Source organism: Erpetoichthys calabaricus, chromosome 8 (genome assembly GCF_900747795.2).
Source record: "Erpetoichthys calabaricus chromosome 8, fErpCal1.3, whole genome shotgun sequence".
Classification (NCBI taxonomy): domain Eukaryota; kingdom Metazoa; phylum Chordata; class Cladistia; order Polypteriformes; family Polypteridae; genus Erpetoichthys; species Erpetoichthys calabaricus.
In genome coordinates, this window is record NC_041401.2 from 7,691,463 (window position 1) to 7,712,631 (window position 21,169).

At 41.6% G+C, this 21,169-nt stretch overlaps 1 protein-coding gene across 1 annotated transcript in view; it reads right to left on the reverse strand.

Moving 5' to 3' along the window:
- The window catches only part of nckap1 (NCK-associated protein 1), a 272,226-nt gene that overhangs the window by 30,546 nt on the left and 220,511 nt on the right, over positions 1 to 21,169 (reverse strand). The window contains 3 exon segments of the mRNA XM_051930467.1: positions 7,058 to 7,151; positions 9,708 to 9,805; positions 11,523 to 11,653. Of these exon segments, the coding sequence (XP_051786427.1) occupies positions 7,058 to 7,151; positions 9,708 to 9,805; positions 11,523 to 11,653 (323 nt within the window).

Sequence of the window (21,169 nt, forward strand, 5' to 3'; positions counted from 1 at the left end):
AAAAATAAAGAGAATGCATTAAAGCCTGCAATGAGAAAGGAGTACAACAACAAGCAAAATGGCTCCATGTACACTTTCACAGTCTGCCAAACACAAGTTTCCAATTTGTTGGCATATCAGTCAAAAGGGCTGCACTTTAGATTCAGAATTACATTTACAATTTTTTTTCCTTAAAAGACACTTTTATACAAAGCAACTTGCAAATGAACATAATCGAGTAACATCAGTTTGGGGGCTGTTTGGGAGCCAGGGTGGCAGAACAAGGGAAAAAAATTGGTTTCCAGAAGAGGAAAAGTTCAAAATAACGCAGAAGTCAGTTACAATTCCCAGAATTACGAAACCTAACAGCTATTAGTTAGGCAGGAATTTACCAAACAAGAGAGTATTCAAACTCTTGGTAAAGACAATGAGGGACTCAGAGTTTCGGGCATAGGTGGGCAGCTCTCGTTCCACCAGATAAGAGCGACACATGAATGGAGTCTGGACTTTGATACCATGCAGAGGTGGCATCAGCAGACCTAAGCGGTCAAAAAGGAAGTGAAGGACCTCACAAGTGTCTCCATCAATATGGCTGCAGACCCACTGACTGCACCATAGGCAAGCATTAAGGATTTGAGCTTTGTGGACAAATTAGTGGGTCCCCTTACAAAGTCAGTGAAAAGTGCTGTAAGCCACCTGAAAAGAGATGAAATGAAAAGCAACTGTCCCCTGTGTGCCTAAATGTCTTTGATATGTCATTCGAGTAAAGCAAAGCAAGTGAGACAAGAGATCAAGTGTTTGTTATTCTACAAAGATCTTCTAAAATGGCCTGGACACATTTGTTGGAACCCCTTGATTTGAGTGATTTTTTTTTTTCCAAACTTGCTGTTTTCTTGAACTCATATTACAAGTCTCCAATTGTGCATTCAGTTACTCAGTCGATTTAAATGGAAAGAAGTTTTCACACCGCTGTTTGGTGTCATTGTGTGTCCCACACTGAACTTGAACCAGAGGAAGCAAAGGAGACAGTTGTCTGAGGAGATCAGAAAGAAAATGATAGAGAAGCATATTAAAGGCTAAGGCTAGAAGACCATCATCTCCAAGCAGCTTGATGTTCCTGTGACAACAGTTGCAATTATTATGAAGAAGTTGAAGGTCCATGGAACTGTAGCCAACCTCCACAAGAGGAAAATCGACCCCAGAACGGCAGACAAAAAGCCAAGGACAACTTCGGAAGAGATACAAGCTAAACTCCAAGGTCAAGTTCCATCAGGGTCTGATCCCACCATCTGGGCTCAATGGAAGAAGACCCAGAAGGACTCCACTGTTGACAGAAAAACGTAAAAAAGCCAGACTGGCATTCACTAAAATGCATATTGACACAAGCTACAGTGCTTCTGGAAGAATGTCCTTTGGACAGATGAGACAAAGTTGGAGCATTTCGGGAAGTCACATCAGCTCTATATGTCAACAGACCAAAACATGAAACATTCAAAGAAAGACCACTATAGCTACTGTGAAACATGGAGGAGGCTTGCTTATGTTTTGAGGCTGTTTTGCTGCATCTGGCATGGGGTGCCTTGAGTCTGTGCAGGGAACAAAGAAATATCAAAACTGTGAAGACATTCTGGAGCGAAACATCCTACCCAGTGTCATAACATTGGACTCCTCTGAAGTGGCCTTCTATGGAGCCCTGATTGGAATCCCATCAATCATCTATGAAAAGAACTCCTGTGTCTTCAAACTTGACATAGCCGAAGCAGTTTGCTCAAGAAAAGTGGGCCAAACTACATGTGGACAGGTGCAGAAGTCTCATGGAGAGCTCCGGGAATTGCTTGTGTGCAGTGATTGCAAATTATAAAGCAAGTGTTCTTAACCGGAGGTCTGTAGACCCCTAGGACCATGGATGGGTTTCAGGGGGTCTGTGAGGGTCAGATAAAAATGAACATTAATATTCACTATACAGCCTGGTACTGTTGATTTAGAGTAGATGTAGTAGTAGTTATGGTAGTTGAAAATGTAGTAGATCTGCTTTAATTTGCACAAGAGGACTGCTGTTTATCTGTTCTCATCCTCTTAGATCTGAGTGCTGCACTTGATACCATTGATCACAATATTCTTATAAATCAGTGGGTGGGCCTCTCTGGCAGGGTCTTAAATTGGTTTGAGTCTTACTTGACAGGTACAAAATTCTTTGTTAGTTGTGGTGATTGTACTTCGAAGACACCTGATATTCTACATGGTGGTCCACAAGGGTCTCTCCTCGGTCTGCTGCTCTTTTTGATCTCCATGCTTCCATGAGGTCCAATTATCTCAAGGCATAACGTGAGCTACCACAGCTATGCTGATGACACACAACTGTATATATCAATAGCGCCTGATTACCCCGACTCTCTTGATTCACTGACCTCCAATGTCTTACATGTGTTTCTGAATGGATGAGTAGTAATTTTCTCAAACTAAATAAGGAGAAAACAGAAATCTCAGTGATTGGTAAAAATGGATATAATGAGGGTATTAGAAATGAACTTGATCCATTAGGCTTAAAAGTCAAGAGAGAGGTAAAGAATTTAGGGGTAATTATTGACTTGGACCTAAATTGTAAATTACATATTAAATCAGATACTAAGACAGCATTTTTTCACTTAATATAGAAAAAATTAGACCCCTTATAACTATGCAAAATGCTAAAAAATGAGCTCACGCTTTTGTTTATAGTCGGCTAGATTACTGTAACCCACTCCTCTCAGGACCACCCAAAACATACAGTACATCAATAGACTGCAGCGAGTGCAGAATGCAGCTGTCAGAATCTTAACAGAATCCGAGCACATCTCTTCAGTTTTGATGTCACTGCATTGGTTACCCGTGTCTTTTAGAATTGACTTTAAAATTCTGCTTATGGTTTACAAAGCGTTAAATAATCTCGCTCCATCCTATATTTCAGAATGCCCCTCATCTTACACCCCAAATCATACCCTTCGATCTTCAAATGAATGTCTGCTTAGAATTCCAAGAGCTAAACTTAAAAGAAGTGGTGAGGCGGCCTTCTGCTGTTATGCACTTCAAATCTGGAATAAGAGTTAACTGATAGAAATTCGCCAGGCTAATACAGTGGAGCACTTTAAAAACTGCCAATCGCCCATTACTGTAGCTTCATTTTAGTGCAACCCTGATATTCTGTATATGTATTCAATTATCTTTTTTTCTTTTAATGGCTCCAAAATCTGGCACTAACTTCTACTATCTCTGCTGTTCTTTTCCCGTGTTTCTATGTTGGCGATCTGCGCACCTACCACCTGATCAAAGCACCATGCACAATTGAAGACCAGAGATCCACATGACCATCATCATCATCATCTGATTCTTCCATGTGAAGCCTGAAAGCCATGAGGACTGATTGAGATCATTGATGTTAGGTAGAATACCCAGTAGAGGCGGAGTGGTCTTTTGGCCTGGTACCCCTGCAGATTTTGTTTTTTTTTTCTCCAGCCTTCTGGAGTTTTCTTTTGTTTGTTTGTCTGTCCTCCCTGGTCATAGGACCTTACTTTATTCTTTGTTAATTAGTATTGCCAAATTTTTATATTTTTTTCTTTCTTCATCTGGTAAAACACTTTGAGCTACACCATTTGTATGAAAATGTGCTCTAGAAATAAATGTTGTTGTTGTTATTTCATAATTATAAAGAGTGGTCATTACTTTTTGCATAAAAAAAGGAGTGTTTTTTTACATTGTTTACTTTAAAGTTTAATAATACTTTGTGTGTGTCATACACATATGAGACAATCAAATCTCAATAAATAAAGTACATTATATTCATTGCATGCAAAGTTGTGTTTATGTGAATATTTCTGGGGAAGGGGGTCCATAGCTTTCATCAGATTCTTAAAGTGGTACGTAATTCAAAAAAAGGTTAAGAATCACTGCTCTAAAGGTCGCATCATTTTGTCCACGGGTTGAATTAAACCTCCAAAGCCAAGTCTGATTTTTGTTAAATAATCTATATAATAAAAGCCCAGCGCGGCGTCCGTGTCCGGGTCTGGGTTCCTTTTGGCTGTATAGCCGCCCCCGTAGAAAAGCCCCAGTCCTTCCCCTCTCAGAATTCCTGCTTACCCCGCTCCGTTCTTTCCCCTTTGTGCATGTGAGTATTTCGAGCCCCGCGTCTGAGTCGGATGGTTCCCCTGGTCACCAATTCTTGTGTTTCAAGCTGCGATTTTCTATTTTCTCCCTTCCGGCCCACTATGCCTTTCCGTATTCAGATACCCATGTGCACTTGTACGGAGGAGACCTTACGGAACAATGCCGAAACGAAAGGCAACTGAACCTGCTGCTGCGAGAGAGGACACATTACAGCATCATCACGAAGCAAAGAGGCAAAGGCGTGCCAGTCGCTCGCAAGAAACGGACAGTCAGCATTCACACAGATTCGCTCAACGACACGTCTCTGCCGCACAACGAAAGGCAACTGAAACCCCTTCTGATTGGTCTGCGTCCCACACTTCGTGAATCATGGGTTTTGTTTTGAAATTTTGTTTCCCATGCAAAAATCAAATGCGGTGCGATGAAGGACCCAGTTCACGACTGGCAGTCGCATTTAAACAGGGAGTCCTTCAACTGTGGTCATCCAACGTGCAGCGTAGTGCGCACCATGTCGCTAGTAATAATAATAATTCATTACATTTATATAGCACTTTTCTCAGTACTCAAAACGCTATCCACACAGGGAGGAACCGGGAATCGAACCCACAATCTTCCACAGTCTCCTTACTGCAAAGCAGCAGCACTACCACTGTAAATATGGAATAAAAAACGACGATGGGTGCTAATGACTTCCGTCAGACTCAAGTTATTTCAAAGCCAATTGTGTGTTCTTCTTTTATCGTGGAAGGGCACCAACAAATTTGTCTAAGTCTGTACAACGACACACCACTTCAGAAAGCCACTGCACTGAACTGAAGAGATCTGACTGTGGATCATCACAATTCAAATCTAATATAATAATTTAATAATAATTCTTTGCATTTATATTGCACTTTTCTCACTACTCAAAGCACTCAGCAATTGCAGGTTAAGGGCTTTGCTCAAGGGCCCAACAGAGCAGAGTCCCTATTGGCATTTACGGGATTTGAACTGGCAACCTTCCGATTGCCAGTGCAGATCCCTAGCCTCAGAGCCACCACTCCGCCACAGAATTTATCAGAATTTGCTACCTGTGTGAGGGGCTCAGAGTGAATAGTTGAAGCAAAGGAAATCACCCGCCCCAAGGCTATGACACATTTGACAAATACGGCATTGAAAAGTGAAAGGAAAGAAGGGACAAAGGCATTGACAAGTGGAATAACGACAGAGTCAGTGTGGATGTGTTTCATTTCAGAACAGGTCTCTGGGTTAGAAACACTAGTGGAAGGTTACATTCATAAAAGGGCACTGAAGGAAATATCAGCTGTCATGGCTGGAAAGGGTTTCAACGGTACCTACTGTGCCAAGGAAAAGACAAACCCCTTGAGGCTTGGCCTCTGCCCCACCGATCACCAAGTCAGACATAATGTTGTACGTCTAGGTTGCAGTTCCATTTATAAACGTATTCCACATCAGGCCGTGAAAAGACACAGATCTGATCAGTTCCATGAAAATGCAAGCATAAACATTTGCTCCTTTGTACAGACGCATATTTTATTCAAATACGAGAGTGCGAACCAAGAATGAACAAATGTCAGGTCTGAACAAAAGATCAGAGGATTTTATTACTGCTGCTGTGTGGACAAAGCCAAAATCCTCTTCCTGAGGCAAAAAAAAAAAAATATTTGGACAAAATGTAGGCAGCACAGGAACATTCACAGACAGCATCTTCTTTAACTCTTTGAGGGCTGAATATTTTTTCCAAAACATGCAGTTTTCTGAAAAGCACCCAAAGCAAAGGTCTCACACATACTGTAAGTCTACCTGAAGTATTAGTTGCTGCGTGCTGCGGCCGCCAGTTCACAGTCTCTTGTGACTTGACATGCTCACGGGTGGCATGATGGCTGGCAGGAATGAGTGGCAGGCTGTCTTCACGTGACGGGGGGGGGGGGGGCGTGAGTCACGGTCACAGTGCAACACAATCTGGTTTGTAAACTCGTGTCTTTATGAGTGGCCGTCTTCATCTACACAAACGTGTTCAGCACCACGATTAGCTGGAGATTGGTCAGCTGATGCCAGTACCTCACTTTTGTTTTCGTTCTCAATCTCCAGACCACTTGCATCAGAATCCGAGTCCGACAGGTCAGAGTCCAATTCAGCAATAATATACAAAACATCGTCCACGGAGTAGTTTGCTTTGTGCATTCACTTCGATCTCAAATCAGCTGTCGATGCCATTTTTCTCATTGTTTGCTCTTCACTGCTCCATGGGAATCTCGGCCAAACCAACGAAGCTAACTTTCTTTCTAGCAAAGAGAGTTGAACTAAAACGTAATGGCGGGCTTTGTCACCGTTTGCAGTTTCTTACTGATCTCAACCCCTCCTGCTGACAAAAGTCGACATCCGCCCTAAAAGAGTTAAGTGATTTTCGAAGTGATAAGTTCCACTATCTAAAGAACATGCAGTTGCTGTTCCGAGCAACATCTGGGTGACGGGGACATTGCATTTGTCAGCATTAAGATTCAGAATAGCATTCAAGAAGCACACATTTGTCATCAAGATCGAAATGAAAGAATAAGAGAAGAACGTAAAACTGCATGGCCTCAAGGACTGAAAGAGACAGTAGCAGGAAGTGACTTTATGAGCAAGTTAAATTCCAAATAATGTGTTCACCAGAAAACAATACTTAAATAGTAGTTAAAACTGATTATCACATTAACACGTTTCACTCTTAAAAATGTTATCACATTGAAGAGTGAAAAAAGAAGAAGTAAAATAAACTGGATTAAGCAGGTTAGAAGAAATACAGCCGTTAAAGGAGTGAAAAATAAATTGTCTTAAATAATAGCGTGCTCTAACATAATTGGTAAAATGTGCTTTCCATTAAACACAACTTGCCAAGTCCAAAGAGGATATTTTATTGTGCGTGTTAGCAATCGGCCTGCCTCACAATACCCACATGTTAGTTTCTTGAAGAGGGCCGCCATCTGGTCCGGCTTGTCAAAGCTGGTCCTCATTTGCGTAAGCACTTCGACGTTATCCACCACAAGTTTCTGAAAAGATTTGAAAAGTTTATGTCACGCATGGAAATGCCAAAGGACTTTATGATATGTAAGAATTGTGGCCACATGTATGAATACAACATGTTCCAAAAAGCCGGAAAAAGATGTTTTGGCTGTAGCATAAGAAAATGAGAACACTCTAAAGTGGAAAAGCATTCAGAGGTTCTGTACCAATGGGGAGCCTTTCAGAATGTTTTCTCTAAACATAAAAAATGAACAATTCTCATTGACAAATACAAGCCTGTCTTAATTATTCAATGACTAATTAGACATAATAAATAATGAATTCATCTTCTGCATTGCCCTGAAATCCCACCAAGATATACTGCCTCCCATAATGTTTGGGACAAAGACACTTCTGTCCTTGACTTCTCCTTCCACTCCATAGTTCAAAATTACAAATCAAACACTTCAGACATCGCAGTTAAAGTTCACAGTGCAGACTTTCATCTAAGAGGATTTGCACATATTTTGGTCACACCGCAATACTTGAGTTTGCTGATGATGCTGTGATCTTCGCTGAGTCAACAGAGGCTCTGATCGGGTCGCTCGAGAGACTGAGTGAGGAGTCTGAGGGTCTGGGCTTGTGAGTTAATGATAAAAACCAACATCCTGGCCTTTAATGACCTCTTGGGCATGGCCATCAGCAGTGTGTGTCTGCGGAGAGAGTGTCCACCTCGTCATTGAGAGGTATACTTATCTTGGCAGTCACATTCATGTTTCTGGTGACTCTTCCTATGAAGTCGGTAGACGGATTGGGAGAGCATGAGGGGACATGAGGTTGCTGGAAAGGGGCGTGTGGCGCTCCCGATACCTATGCAAAAGGACAAAGGTCCAAGTCTTTAGAGTCCTGGTGCTTCCTGTCTTGCTATATGGTTGTGAGACATGGACACTATCCAGTGACCTGAGACGAAGACTGGACTCCTTTGGTACTGTGTCTCTACGAACATGTGGGGTTTCCCCGAGTGTGATCCAGCTCGTAAGATCCTCATTGTTGGGGACCCGAGTGGGTGGACCAGGCCAAGGGGTCGCCCACGTATCACCTGGCTGCGGCAGATTGAGGTTCATTTCCGGAGGGTGGGACTGGACCGCGTGTCTGCCTGGGGGGTTGCCAACCGGGATCCTAAGTTGTTTCATCATACAGTGGGTTCGGCAATGCGCTGTACCAGCGCATGCTCCCCAACTTGACTTGATACTTTCTCTACATGGTCCCCCCATTTCAGGGCACCATAATGTTTGGCGTCACAGGTGTTTGTGATTTATCAGCTGGGTTTTATTGCTTCATAAATGCCTGTGTGACAGATCAGAAATGGGCCGATGTGGTCATGTGAGAGACGACTATCGACTATCAGCAGAAGACTCCATGAAGAGAAATATGGAGGTCACACTGCCACAGTTTAAAAGAGCCTGCAGAATTCTGGGAAATGGTTTTGCGGACAGATGAGACAAAGATGAACCTCCATGTGATGGCAAGAGCAGAGTGTGGAGACGACAAGGAACTGCCTGAGATCCAAAGCAGACCACCTCATCTGTTAAGCATGGCGGTGCTGGGGGTGTTATGGCTTGGGCATGTATGGCAGCCACAGGTCCTGGCACACCTCTCTTCATTGATGATGACACAATGAATTCTGAGATGTGTGTAAACATCTGATCTGCTCAAGTTCCAGTAAAGGCCTCCAAACTCCCTGGACAGCGCTTCATCCTACAACAAGATAATGAGCCAAACACACTGTTGAGGCAACACAGAGAGTTTATCGGAGGAAAAACAATGGAATTTTCTCGAATGACCAAGCCAGTCCTGATTGAAATCCAACTGAGCAGGCCTTCTATATGGTGAAGAGAAAACTTAAGGGGAAAGCCCTCCAAAATAAGACGGAGCTGAAGATGGCTGCATTAGAGACTTGGCAGAGCATCACCAGATAAGACCCTCAGCACCTGCTGATGTCTATGAATCACAAACGTCAAATAGTCATTGCATGTAAGGGATAGGTGACAAAGTGCTGAATATGACGGCTTTAAGAGACCTGCCACTGCTGTTACCTAAACATTATGGTGCCCTGAAATGCGGGGACTGTGTAGTAAAAATGCTGTGTGACAGTAATGTGTGTAAATCCCCTTAAATGAAAGTCTGCAATGCGTTACTTTAATCACAATGTCTGAATTATTTAATTTGTAATTTGAAACTGTGGAGCAGAGGAAAAATGTGTCTCGTGTATTTTTTTCTTCAAAATGGCATTTCTAATGTTCATGCTCAGCTTAGATAATAACTTCAGTTGGCTATACAGAAAAACCTTATTTACAAATACTGAAATTACAATTATTGGTTACAGCTTCCAAGAAATCATTTTATTGCTGGCTTCACATTTCTCTTTTACTGCCAATGCAAAGTTATAAATTAAAAACGAGCGTCCAAAACTAACTGGCAGTGTTAACAAGCTATAAATTAATAATAAGCATCCAGCCTTAACTAGCTGCACCTCTGTGAACTTCCATCTTATAAAATGGCACTAATGCGTCGAAAACAATTTAAATGAGTCTCTGTGTTACCTTGAGTTCTGCCACCTGAGAAGAAATGTGCCACATCAGACTTTCACTCAGGAATTTCATGCCATAAGGGCCGAGCAGCTCTGAGAGGGCCCTCATCTCTGGAACAGAAAACATACATTCATACATATGTTAGAAATTAATCTCCGCACCTAAAGAGTGAATGGTAGGCGATCCTTGTGGTGTATTTATTGGACTAAAAATATGCAAAGCAATAAACTGATTGTAGGAGAGAAGAAAACAATACTGTAAACAAATTAGAATTAAATGCAGTGACAAGAACAAGTATGTGAAGCCACTGGAATGACCCGGTGTTCTGCATTAATTTGTCATAAAATTTAATTTGATTTTCATCTAAGTCACAAATATAGACAAACATGGTATTCTTAAACTAACAATACATTTTTAGATAGATAGATAGATAGATAGATAGATAGATAGATAGATAGATAGATAGATAGATAGATAGATAGATAGATAGATAGATAGATAGATAGATAGATAGATAGATAGATAGATAGATAGATAGATAGATAGATAGATAGATAGATAGATACTTTATTAATCCCAAGGGGAAATTCCCATGCTCCAGCAGCAGCATACTGATAAAGAACAATATTAAATTAAAGAGTGATAACAATGCAGATATAACAGACAGACAGTAACTTTATATAATTTTAACGTTTACCCCCCCAGGTGAAATTGAAGAGTCTCATAGTGTGGTGGAGGAACGATCTCCTCAGTCTGTCAGTGGAGCAGGACGGTGACAGCAGTCTGTCGCTGAAGCTGCTCCTCTGTCTGGAGATGATCCTGTTTAGTGGATGCAGTGGATTCTCCATGATTGACAGGAGTCTGCTCAGCACCCGTCGCTCTGCCACAGATGTCAAACTGTCCAGCTCTGTGCCTACAATAGAGCCTGCCTTCCTCACCAGTTTGTCCAGGTGTGAGACGTCCTTCTTCTTTATGCTGCCTCCCCAGCACACCACCGCGTAGAAGAGGGTACTCGCCTATACACACCGTATATATATATATAGCATAGTTTTACTGTCAAATAATGCAAGTACGCGACACGTCTTTCGCCCTAATTCTGGGCTCATCAGGCGTACACACTCACTGCACCCCCTCTCGGGGATTGAACCTTTGACAGTAAAACTATGCAACATTCTATGATCTGCTTCTCGCAACTGAAGAGGGCACCGTGGCCGATGTTTGCCGACTTGCAGACCAACCACAAGCGTTACCTGGTAGGTAACCACCCATAGAATCAGATTGTGATTCAGACTACGAATGTCATGAATATATATATATATGGAGAGAGAGAGATATTTCAGTAAGTCTTGTATCTCACCTCTTCAGTAATTTCTTTTGATCGGGTCGTGGTGTGCTGCTTCATCTTTTAGCCCACTTCTTCACATTGCTGAACAGGTTCTATTTAAGTGATGTTTAGATTCAATGTGGCTGGCAGCAATTAAGAAGCTTGTGCCAAGTCTCATTTACAGCTCCTACACTGACTACAGTAAGTGACTAAGGGGGCATTTACTTTTTCACATGGGTGCCATCTGTATTTTTGAACATTTTTCTTTAATAAGTGAAATGATCATTTAAAAAATGATGTATTGTGTTTACTCGGGTCGTCATTTGTATTATGCAAAATCTGTTTGGAGATCAGAAACAAGTTCGATGAATAAGTGAAAATGGAGTCAGAAAATATGTTTTCACGGCACTGAATATACTACTGATGTCTGGCTCCATCTGTTCGGAGTATTGAAATTCTTGGCCCTTTAAATTTTGTAAGCCAGCACTGTTTGGAATACTCACCTGATATATCAGAATATTCCTCAGCATTAAATGTCAGTTCGTTTTCTGTGGGCAGGTTTACAAACGCCTTCATTGCTGGAAAATACGCAATGTGTCCATTGCTAACTTGCCGCAGTAAGGTCTCCAAATACCTATAAAGCAAAACATTTGTTAAGACCTTCATAAACACTTGGTTTATCCCTGCAATGTACTAAATTACAAGAAGCAAGGCCCACTTTCCAAATAAATGTGCCATCAGCTCTCTTAATTTCTCTCGTTACTCACTGCCAGTCATTGTTCAGCAAAGGCGCACCGCTGCCCTGTGCTGATTTCATCCCGTCGGCACAAAATGTGCACAATGGAACAGTTCATTCACACTTACAACAAATAATGAAGGGAAACAAAAACCTCAGTGGTCATTACCACACTGGCCTGGCAGAGAGTTGATACACTGAGCATAACATGGCAGTAGAGCAACGTTCATTATTAAGACATTATAGAGCTCACGGGGGATATGCTGAACTTGTCAAATAATTGAATTACCAATCAGCGAGGCCAGCACTGCTACTCAAATCTAACCACCGATTAGTCAGGTTTGTAGGAACAGACAGACAGACAGAGACAGAGGAAAGGCACTAAATGATACATAGATAGACAGAAAGAAACATAAGCTACGGTTGGAACACACACCAGAATACTAAAAGGGGAAAAAAATAAAATAAAAACTTGGCAGTCCCAATGTACTGCTGTTGGTATAAAGGACCTCCCGTCACGTCTCTTGACACACATCTGCTGAATGTTTCATTGGCTGAAAGTCCTCAGTGTTAGCATGTCAGAGAGAGGATGTGAAGCATTGTTCATAATAACACTCCGTTTTCTCTTCATTCTCTCCTCCTCTACGACCTCCAGGGGGGGTCCAGAGTGCGGCCCATAACTGAGCCTGCCCTTTTCATTGGCTTGTTGATTTAGTGGGACTCTCCGTAAGTGACATTACCAGCCCTGCACTTCACACTGGCCATCACAGAGTTATAGAAGATGTGAAGGATGTCAATACCCACATTAGGAGAATGAAGTTTCTGCCCATTCTTCTACATCTCCTCTGTCTTATAAGAGCAGTCCAGCCTGTCACTGATGTGGACCCCAAAGTACTTGTAGGAGTGGACCACCTCTACATCCACTCCGGTAACAAAAGCTCTTTGGTGTTGTGAAAATCCATGAGCAGCTCCTTGGTTTTGCTGGTGCGGAGTTGCAGGCAGTTCTCAAAGTTCTCCCTCTGACTCTTCTTCTCCCTCTTTATCAATACACCCCATAATACAATGAAATTATACATTGGATCAAAAAAATAAAAAATAACAATCCACAAGTCACAATTTGTATTACCTGGCACATGTAATGGCACAATTGCTGATACGATTGAGGAGGGAGAAGCAACGGTTACCGTCACTTCCGAACGTTACATTGAAATGCTGAAGAAATGGATATGGTGGATGCCTGGTGTCAACAGATGTTTCCGGTCGGCGATGTTGGGTAGGGCTTCACGTTCACCTGATCTCGCTCCGTGCAATTTCTTCTTGTCTCAAGTTGAAGGTATACACACCAACCTCAAAACCTTGAAGCCCTCAAGGACACTATTTGCCACAGAATCGCCGCTATTCCCCTTAAAATGGCCGAACGAGTCATGCGAGCGTTCAGAAATCATTCCGAAGAGTGTATCGCTAATGATGCCCAACACCGTACCAAGACATCAATTTTAAAACACAGTGTAAAAAATCTATTTGGTATACCCTTTCTTGTGTCGTAATGAAATTCATTTTATCTTGAGGCTTTTTTGTAGAATAAACGTTTGAAATGTGGTACTTCTTTTTGTCTCATCCTGTAAATACACAGGGCCCAAGTAAGACTTTAATTGCTTCACACACTTGCCTTATTATTTTAGAAACCACGTGTCTTGGCGATGCAAAGGCGTTTGCCATCTTGCGTAATGTCCCCTCGTCTGCTAAAGTGTAGAATGTGCGGGCAACTTTTTTTTTTTTTGACAACACTGACAGGCGATCTCGTTGTCTTTCCTTCGATGTGCTGGCGAAGCACCTCCCTCAAAGACAACAGTGATGTCCCTTTCAAACAAAAATTATCTTCAGCAACCACCACTTCATTCTCAAAGTTGTCCCACCAACTAGAAGTCTGTGTCATAGGAATGATCGATGTAGCAGTGACCGCCGTGGCGCATTCTAACTGTGGAGGAATGAGCCTGTGGCCAAACCCTGCATGAGCAACAGTGAGCAAGATGCCTGGCCCCGTACTGATCTCTGATCTCTGAAACTCACTGCTGTGCATGACGCAAACGAAGAAGAGTGAAATGCATGCTTGCTGTATGCTCACTGGGTATCATCCACAGCAGGACGAGAAAAAGAGTCATGCGCTACCCTGTGTACACTCTCATGCCATTTCACCCAAACTGGCGACCAGTGATGTTTTCTGCCTGTTGTACTCTCCCCTCCATCCTCCTCCTCTCTTTCACACCATAAAATGTTGACACTGTACATGGTATGCTGTGCTTGAATCTGCTGATACATATTCACATGTCAAGTGACTGACGTACACTGCCAGTCGAAAGTCTTACAACACATCCGTTTTTCTTCAAATATAATCAGCTGAAATGCAACAAATGGCCTAAAATGATGAAAAGGTAAGCAGGAAACTGCCAGAGGTTTAAATTTAAAGTTTAGGTTAGCAAACACTGGAAAAAAAGGAAATTTCAGAATATAACAAGATCTCAAGAGTTATGAATGAGATGCAAGCACATTACACTTAAAGCCAAGAAGCGTGATCCAGACTTAGAAAAATGGAGTGAATTTGTTCATGTTACTGCCTAGGAGTTGACTGCATTATCTTCTTGGGGTTTATTTTTAAACTATACAGCAGAACGATGAGCAATTCTGAACCAATGTCTAACAATATGTTCTTTTTTCAGACACAAGACGTTGGACCGGATTTATTCCTTTGTTAACGCCGCCAAATGAACATCTGAACAGGTCTGACCATCTTACTGCCACCTATAGCCCTGTTATCAAGGGGAGCATATCCCCAGTATCCAAGTTAGAATTTCTTATGTTTGTTAAGGGGGTTCTTGTTTGTTTGATTATTTATATATTATTTGTTCATTTCTCTTTTGTGAGCTTCAACAGAGTTCCAATTTCCCCTCGGGGACAAATAAAGTACATCTACCTAACTAGTATGCAGTGCCTTTCATATCTCTCTCTGTCTCTTTATCACTCATACTGTGCCTTTCATCTATCTATCTATCTAGTACATAATGCTCTTCCTTTTAATCTGTCTTATAGTTACTTTCATGTCTGTCTATCTATCTATCTATCTATTATATAGTGCCTTTTATGTCTGTCTATCTATTATATAGTGCCTTTTATGTCTGTCTATCTATTATATAGTGCCTTTCATCTAACTATCCATCTATTTTATTGGGCCTTTCAAGTCTATCTGTCTCTCTAGTACATACAGCCTTTACTTTCTGTCTATCTATCTATTATATAGTGCCTTTCATGTCTATCTAGTACATAGTGCCTTTCTTTTCTATTTAACTATCCATTAATCACATAGTGACTTTGATGTCTGTCTGTCTATTATATGGTGCCTTTCATGTCTATATATCTAGGTCACAGTACCTTTCCTTTCTATCTATCTGTCTGTCTATCTATATACAGTGCCTTTCATGTGTCTGTGTATCATATAGTGCCTTTCATCTATTTATTTTATAGTGCCTCTCTATATATTAATCACATAGTGCCTTTCATGTCTGTCTATCTTTTATATAGTGCCTTTTATCTATCTATATATAGTGCCTTTCCATGTCTGTCTGTCTATTATATAATGCCTTTCACCTATCTATTACATAGTGCCTTTCCTTTCTATTTAACTATCCATTAATCACATAGTGACTTTGATGTTTGTCTGTCTATTATATAGTGCCTTTCATGTCTATATATCTAGGTCACAGTGCCTTTCCTTTCTATCTGTCTATCTATATACAGTGCCTCTCATGTCTGTCTGTGTATCATATAGTGCCTTTCATCTATTTATTTTATAGTGCCTTTCCTTTGTATCTATTAATCACATAGTGCCTTTCATGTCTGTCTATCTTTTATATAGTGCCTTTTATCTATCTATATATAGTGCCTTTCCATGTCTGTCTGTCTATTATATAGTACCTTTCACCTATCTATTACATAGTGCTTTTCATGTTTGTGTATTCTATAGTGGCTTTCATCTATCTATTATATAGTGCCTTTCATGTTTGTCTGTGTATTATATAGTGCCTTTCATCTATCTATTACATACTGCCTTTACTTTCTATCTATCTATTAATCACATAGTGCCTTTTATGTCTGTCTATCAATTATATAGTGTCTTTCACATCTATATCTATCAACCCAACATTGAAGTGTCTGTCTGCATATCATATAGTGCCTTTCATCTATCTATTCATTTTATAGTACCTTTCATGTCTATCTAGTACATAGTGCCTTTCCTTTCTATTTATTAATCACATAGTGCCTTTCATATCTGTCTATCTTTTATATAGTGCCTTTCATCTATTACATAGTGCCTTTCATGTCTCTGTATTATATAGTGCCTTTCATGTTTGTCTATGTATTATATAGTGCCTTTCATCTATCTATTATATACTGCCTTTACTTTCTATTTATCAATCACATAGTGCATTTCATGTCTGTCTATCTATCTATTGTATAGTGTCTTTCACGTCTATCTATCTATCGACCCCACATTGAAGTGGGAAAAGATGAAGATGAAGAAGAAGAAGCTCTCCGTTGAGGGTTGGGGTTTTAGTGTGAATTATAATTACAAATCTTCACTGTTTCGGTGATACTGTATATGCTGTATGATTTTTTTAAAAAGTTGTAGGTTTCCTTAACTGAAAGTTTGCCCATCACGTTATAAAACTTGTTTTCTGTAAAGAATACATTTGGAGAGAGTAAAATTTTAAAAATAAATAAATAAATAACATTCTGCCCCCTTGCTTCCAAAAGACGATTTCTAAAAAGAAATGTTTAGATGCTCCAGAGGACACGCCAGAGCCATTTAATACGCTGCTGTTTTTATTTGCTAACTCAGCCAAACATCTGCACATCAAACTCCACTAAAGAAAGGCCTGCAGTGTAAAGTAGCTACTCAGCTTTGGGGGGCATTGAGCAAACATTGCAAATGGAAAAATGTGTTTGGAAGAGGCAGCCGCATTATTTACTTGGTATTAGGCAGATTAAATACTGTGTGTTAAACAAATATAAAAAACTTAGCACTCACTTTAGCATTTTGTATTGGTCTAATCTTAGGGTCAATATTCCACTCAGGGGTGTTAGGGAGTGGTGAGAAACACAATTAGCAGGTATCTTAAGCTGCATTTCACAAAATGGGTCTAAATGTTATTTTTACTTTATATGGAAGCAAGGTGACAGTGGGGTGCACAAATTTGGCTTAAAAAGTAGATGCAAGCAACCATGAACACTTGCAAGCAATACACTTCACCACGTATAAAAAACGGTAAGCGCTCAACATTTGTGGGGTTAACGTTCCTAGGAAACAACACGAAAGTGGAAGACGCAGACTTTAATAAATTGAACCTATGGGAAAGAAGGGGTCAGGCTCCCGTGACCATTAAAAACTGTAATCGTTCACTAGAGATTGCTCAAAATACACCTACAAGAATTATTTACAGTGGGTACAGAAAGTATTCAGACCCCCTTCAATTTTTCACTCTTTGTCATATTGCAGCCATTTGCTAAAATCATTTAAGTTAATTTTTTTCCTCATTAATGTACACACAGCACCCCATATTGACAGACAAAAAAAATAATTTTTGAAATTGTTACAGATTTATTAAAAAAGAAAAACTGAAATATCACATGGTCCTAAGTATTCAGACCCTTTGCTCAGTATTTAGTAGAAGCCCCCCTTTTGAGCTAATACAGCCATGAGTCTTCTTGGGAAAGATGCAACAAGTTTTTCACACCTGGATTTGGGGATCCTCTGCCATTCCTCCTTGCAGATCCTCTCCAGTTCTGTCAGGTTGGATGGTAAACGTTGGTGGACAGCCATTTTTAGGTCTCTCCAGAGATGCTCAATTGGGTTTAAGTCAGGGCTCTGGCTGGGCCATTCAAGAACAGTCACAGAGTTGTTGTGAAGCCACTCCTTCGTTATTTTAGCTGTGTGCTTAGGGTCATTGTCTTGTTGGAAGGTAAACCTTCGGCCCAGTCTGAGGTCCTTAGCACTCTGGAGAAGGTTTTTGTCCAGGATATCCCTGTACTTGGCCGCGTTCATCTTTCCCTCGATTGCAACCAGTCGTCCTGTCCCTGCAGCTGAAAAACACCCCCACAGCATGATGCTGCCACCGCCATGCTTCACTGTGGGGACTGTATCGGACAAGTGATGAGCAGTGCCTGGTTGTCTCCACACATACCGCTTAGAATTAAGGCCAAAAAGTTCTATCTTGGTCTCATCAGACCAGAGAATCTTATTTCTCACCATCTCAGAGTCCTTCAGGTGTCTTTTAGCAAACTCCATGCGGGCTGTCATGTGTCTTGCACTGAGGAGAGGCTTCCAACAGGCCACTCTGCCATAAAGCCCTGACTGGTGGAGGGCTGCAGTGATGGTTGACTTTCTACAACTTTCTCCCATCTCCTGACTGCATCTCTGGAGCTCAGCCAAAGTGATCTTTAGGTTCTTCTTTACCTCTCTCACCAAGGCTCTTCTCCCCCGGTAGCTCAGCTCGGCCGGACGGCCAGCTCTAGGAAGGTTTCTGGTCGTCCCAAACGTCTTCCATTTAAGGATTATAGAGGCCGCTGTGCTCTCGGGAACCTTAAGTGCAGCAGAAATGTTTTTGTAACCTTGGCCAGATCTGTGCCTTGCCACAATTCTGAGCTCTTCAGGCAGTTCCTTTGACCTCATGATTCTCATTTGCTCTGACATGCATTGTGAGCTGTAAGGTCTTATATAGACAGGTGTGTGGCTTTCCTAATCAAGTCCAATCAGTATAATCAAACACAGCTGGACTCAAATGAAGGTGATCTCAAAGATGATCAGAAGAAATGGAAAGCACCCGAGTTAAATATATGAGTGTCACAGCAAAGGGTCTGAATACTTAGGACCATGTGATATTTCAGTTTTTCTTTTTTAATAAATCTGCAACAATTTCAAAAATTCTTTTTTTGTCTGTCAATATGGGGTGCTGTGTGTACATTAATGAGGAAAAAAAATAATTTAAATGATTTTAGCAAATGGCTGCAATATAACAAAGAGTGAAAAATTGAAGGGGGTCTGAATACTTTCTGTACCCACTGTATAACAAAACACCATTTTTATTATACACACTTTACGTAACACAGTAACCATGAAGAGATAAGAGGGGTTAGGAGCAGTAACGGATACGGTGCATTGCCGCACCCACCACATGACAAACCGACTCAGGATCCCAGATTAGGACCCGAGTGCAGCCAAGCAACGGGTGACACCTCAGCACCACAAAAGTTCAGATGGAATGGAACAGTGGGGGGTTTTTATGGTGGCTGGAGTGCCAATTCTGCCACCAACCCCCAGGTTTTTTCCCTGAGGGCCTACATGTAGGGCTGGGTGCAGATTAATGTCACATCCAGGACGGAACAATTTCAGGTTAAAGGCCTTGCTCAAGGGCCCAACAGAGTAGAGTCACTTTAACGTTTACGGGATTTGAACCGGCAACCTTCCAATTACCCAGGCCTCAGAGCCACCACTCCACCCAGTAACCATGAAATAACCCATAAAATGCAGTAAACAAAATACAATCGGTAATGTGCAAAAAAAAAAACATTTCTAGCTAGTCATTCATTATTTGTGCAAGCATCTCAAATAAATAAACTTTAGTTATTTCTGTCAGAAGACACCGAGACTAGTGAGGTCTCAACATCACCCCTGACATTCGGTCTTTCATGGCCGGCATTGGGACATCATAAAGGATACACCGGATTGAAATACTCCATCAGTGATGTCTGTTTTGCGAGCCTCTTCAGATCCTTAACTCTTTCAGGGCTGATGTTGACTTTTGTCGAAATTCAGGGGTAGAGGATGGTAATCGCCTGTAAACTGCGACAAAACTCCCCCTTATGTTTTAGTTCTACTCTTCTTTGCTTGAAGTAAAGTTATGTATCTTTGTTGATTTGACCTCGTTCATGAGTAGTGACGAGCAAACAACCTCTAAACCGGCAGCAACATCTGGCAAGTCTAAAGCAAATGTGCAAAGCAAAATACTCCATGGACATTTTACGTATTATTGCTGAATCAGACTCTGACTGATGCAAGTGATCCGGAGATGGAAAACGAAAGTGAGGTACCAGCATCAGCCTATCGGTCCCCAGCTAATTGTGGTGCTGAACCCGTTCGTGTAGCGGATATGCCTACAGCACCATTCGCCTAGGAGGACCACCACTTATGATGACAAGAGGTACAAACCACATTACGACTGTCACCGTCACCCACCTCCTGTGTGAAGACAGAGAGGTAGCTGGCCTGCCATGCATTCCTGCTGGCCATCGAGCCGCCCCTGCGCAGCCACTGCTGCCAGAGATGCCAAACAGGCACCAACACCAGCCACAGCACGTAGCAACAGAAGTTTTATGTTGATTTATGTGTGAAACCAGTGCACTGGGTGCTTTCAGAAAGCTGAGTTTTTTGGAAAATATATTCAGCCATCAAAGAGTTAAGGGTCTCGGTATATGGGAGCTTAGCAGAGGCTAGCTGAAGTTTAACCTTGTGGTTGTGAACAATGGTGGGATCGGCAGCCTCAATGTCTGTAGCCAACTCAATGACTCGTTAACACCAAACTCACCAACACCTTTATACTCCCACCAAGCCACATCACTGACTTTCCACACTTGGGCTTACACTATGCTTTGGGGACATACATGCAACACAAAACTTGATTGACTTATTTATGTACAGTAATCCCTCGCTATATCGCGCTTCGCCTTTCGCGGCTTCACTCCATCGCGGATTTTATATGTAAGCATATTTAAATATATATCGCGGATTTTTTGCTGGTTCGCGGATTTCTGCAGACAATGGGTCTTTTAATTTCTGGTACATGCTTCCTCAGTTGGTTTGCCCAGTTGATTTCATACAAGGGACGCTATTGGCAGATGGCTGAGAAGCTAGATTGCTTACTTTTCTCTCTCTCTTGTGCTGACTATCTGTGATCCTGACGTATGGGGATTGAGCAGGGGGGCTGTTCGCACACCTAGACGATACGGACGCTTGTCTAAAAATGCTGAAAGATTATCTTCACGTTGCTACCTTCTGTGCAGCTGCTTCGTTCTAAAAATGCTGAAAGATTATCTTCACGGTTCTACCTTCTGTGCAGCTGCTTCCTGAAGCGACATGCTGCACAGTGCTTCGCATACTTAAAAGCTCGAAGGGCACGTATTGATTTTTGACTGTTTTGTTTTTCTCTGTCTCTCTCTCTCTCTCTCTGCTCCTGATGGAGGGGGTGTGAGCTGCCGCCTTCAACAGCTTTGTGCTGCGGTGCTTCGCATACTTAAAAGCCAAACAGCCTATTAATTTGTTTTGCTTTCCTCTGTCTTTCTGACCGTCTGTGCTCCTGACGTGCA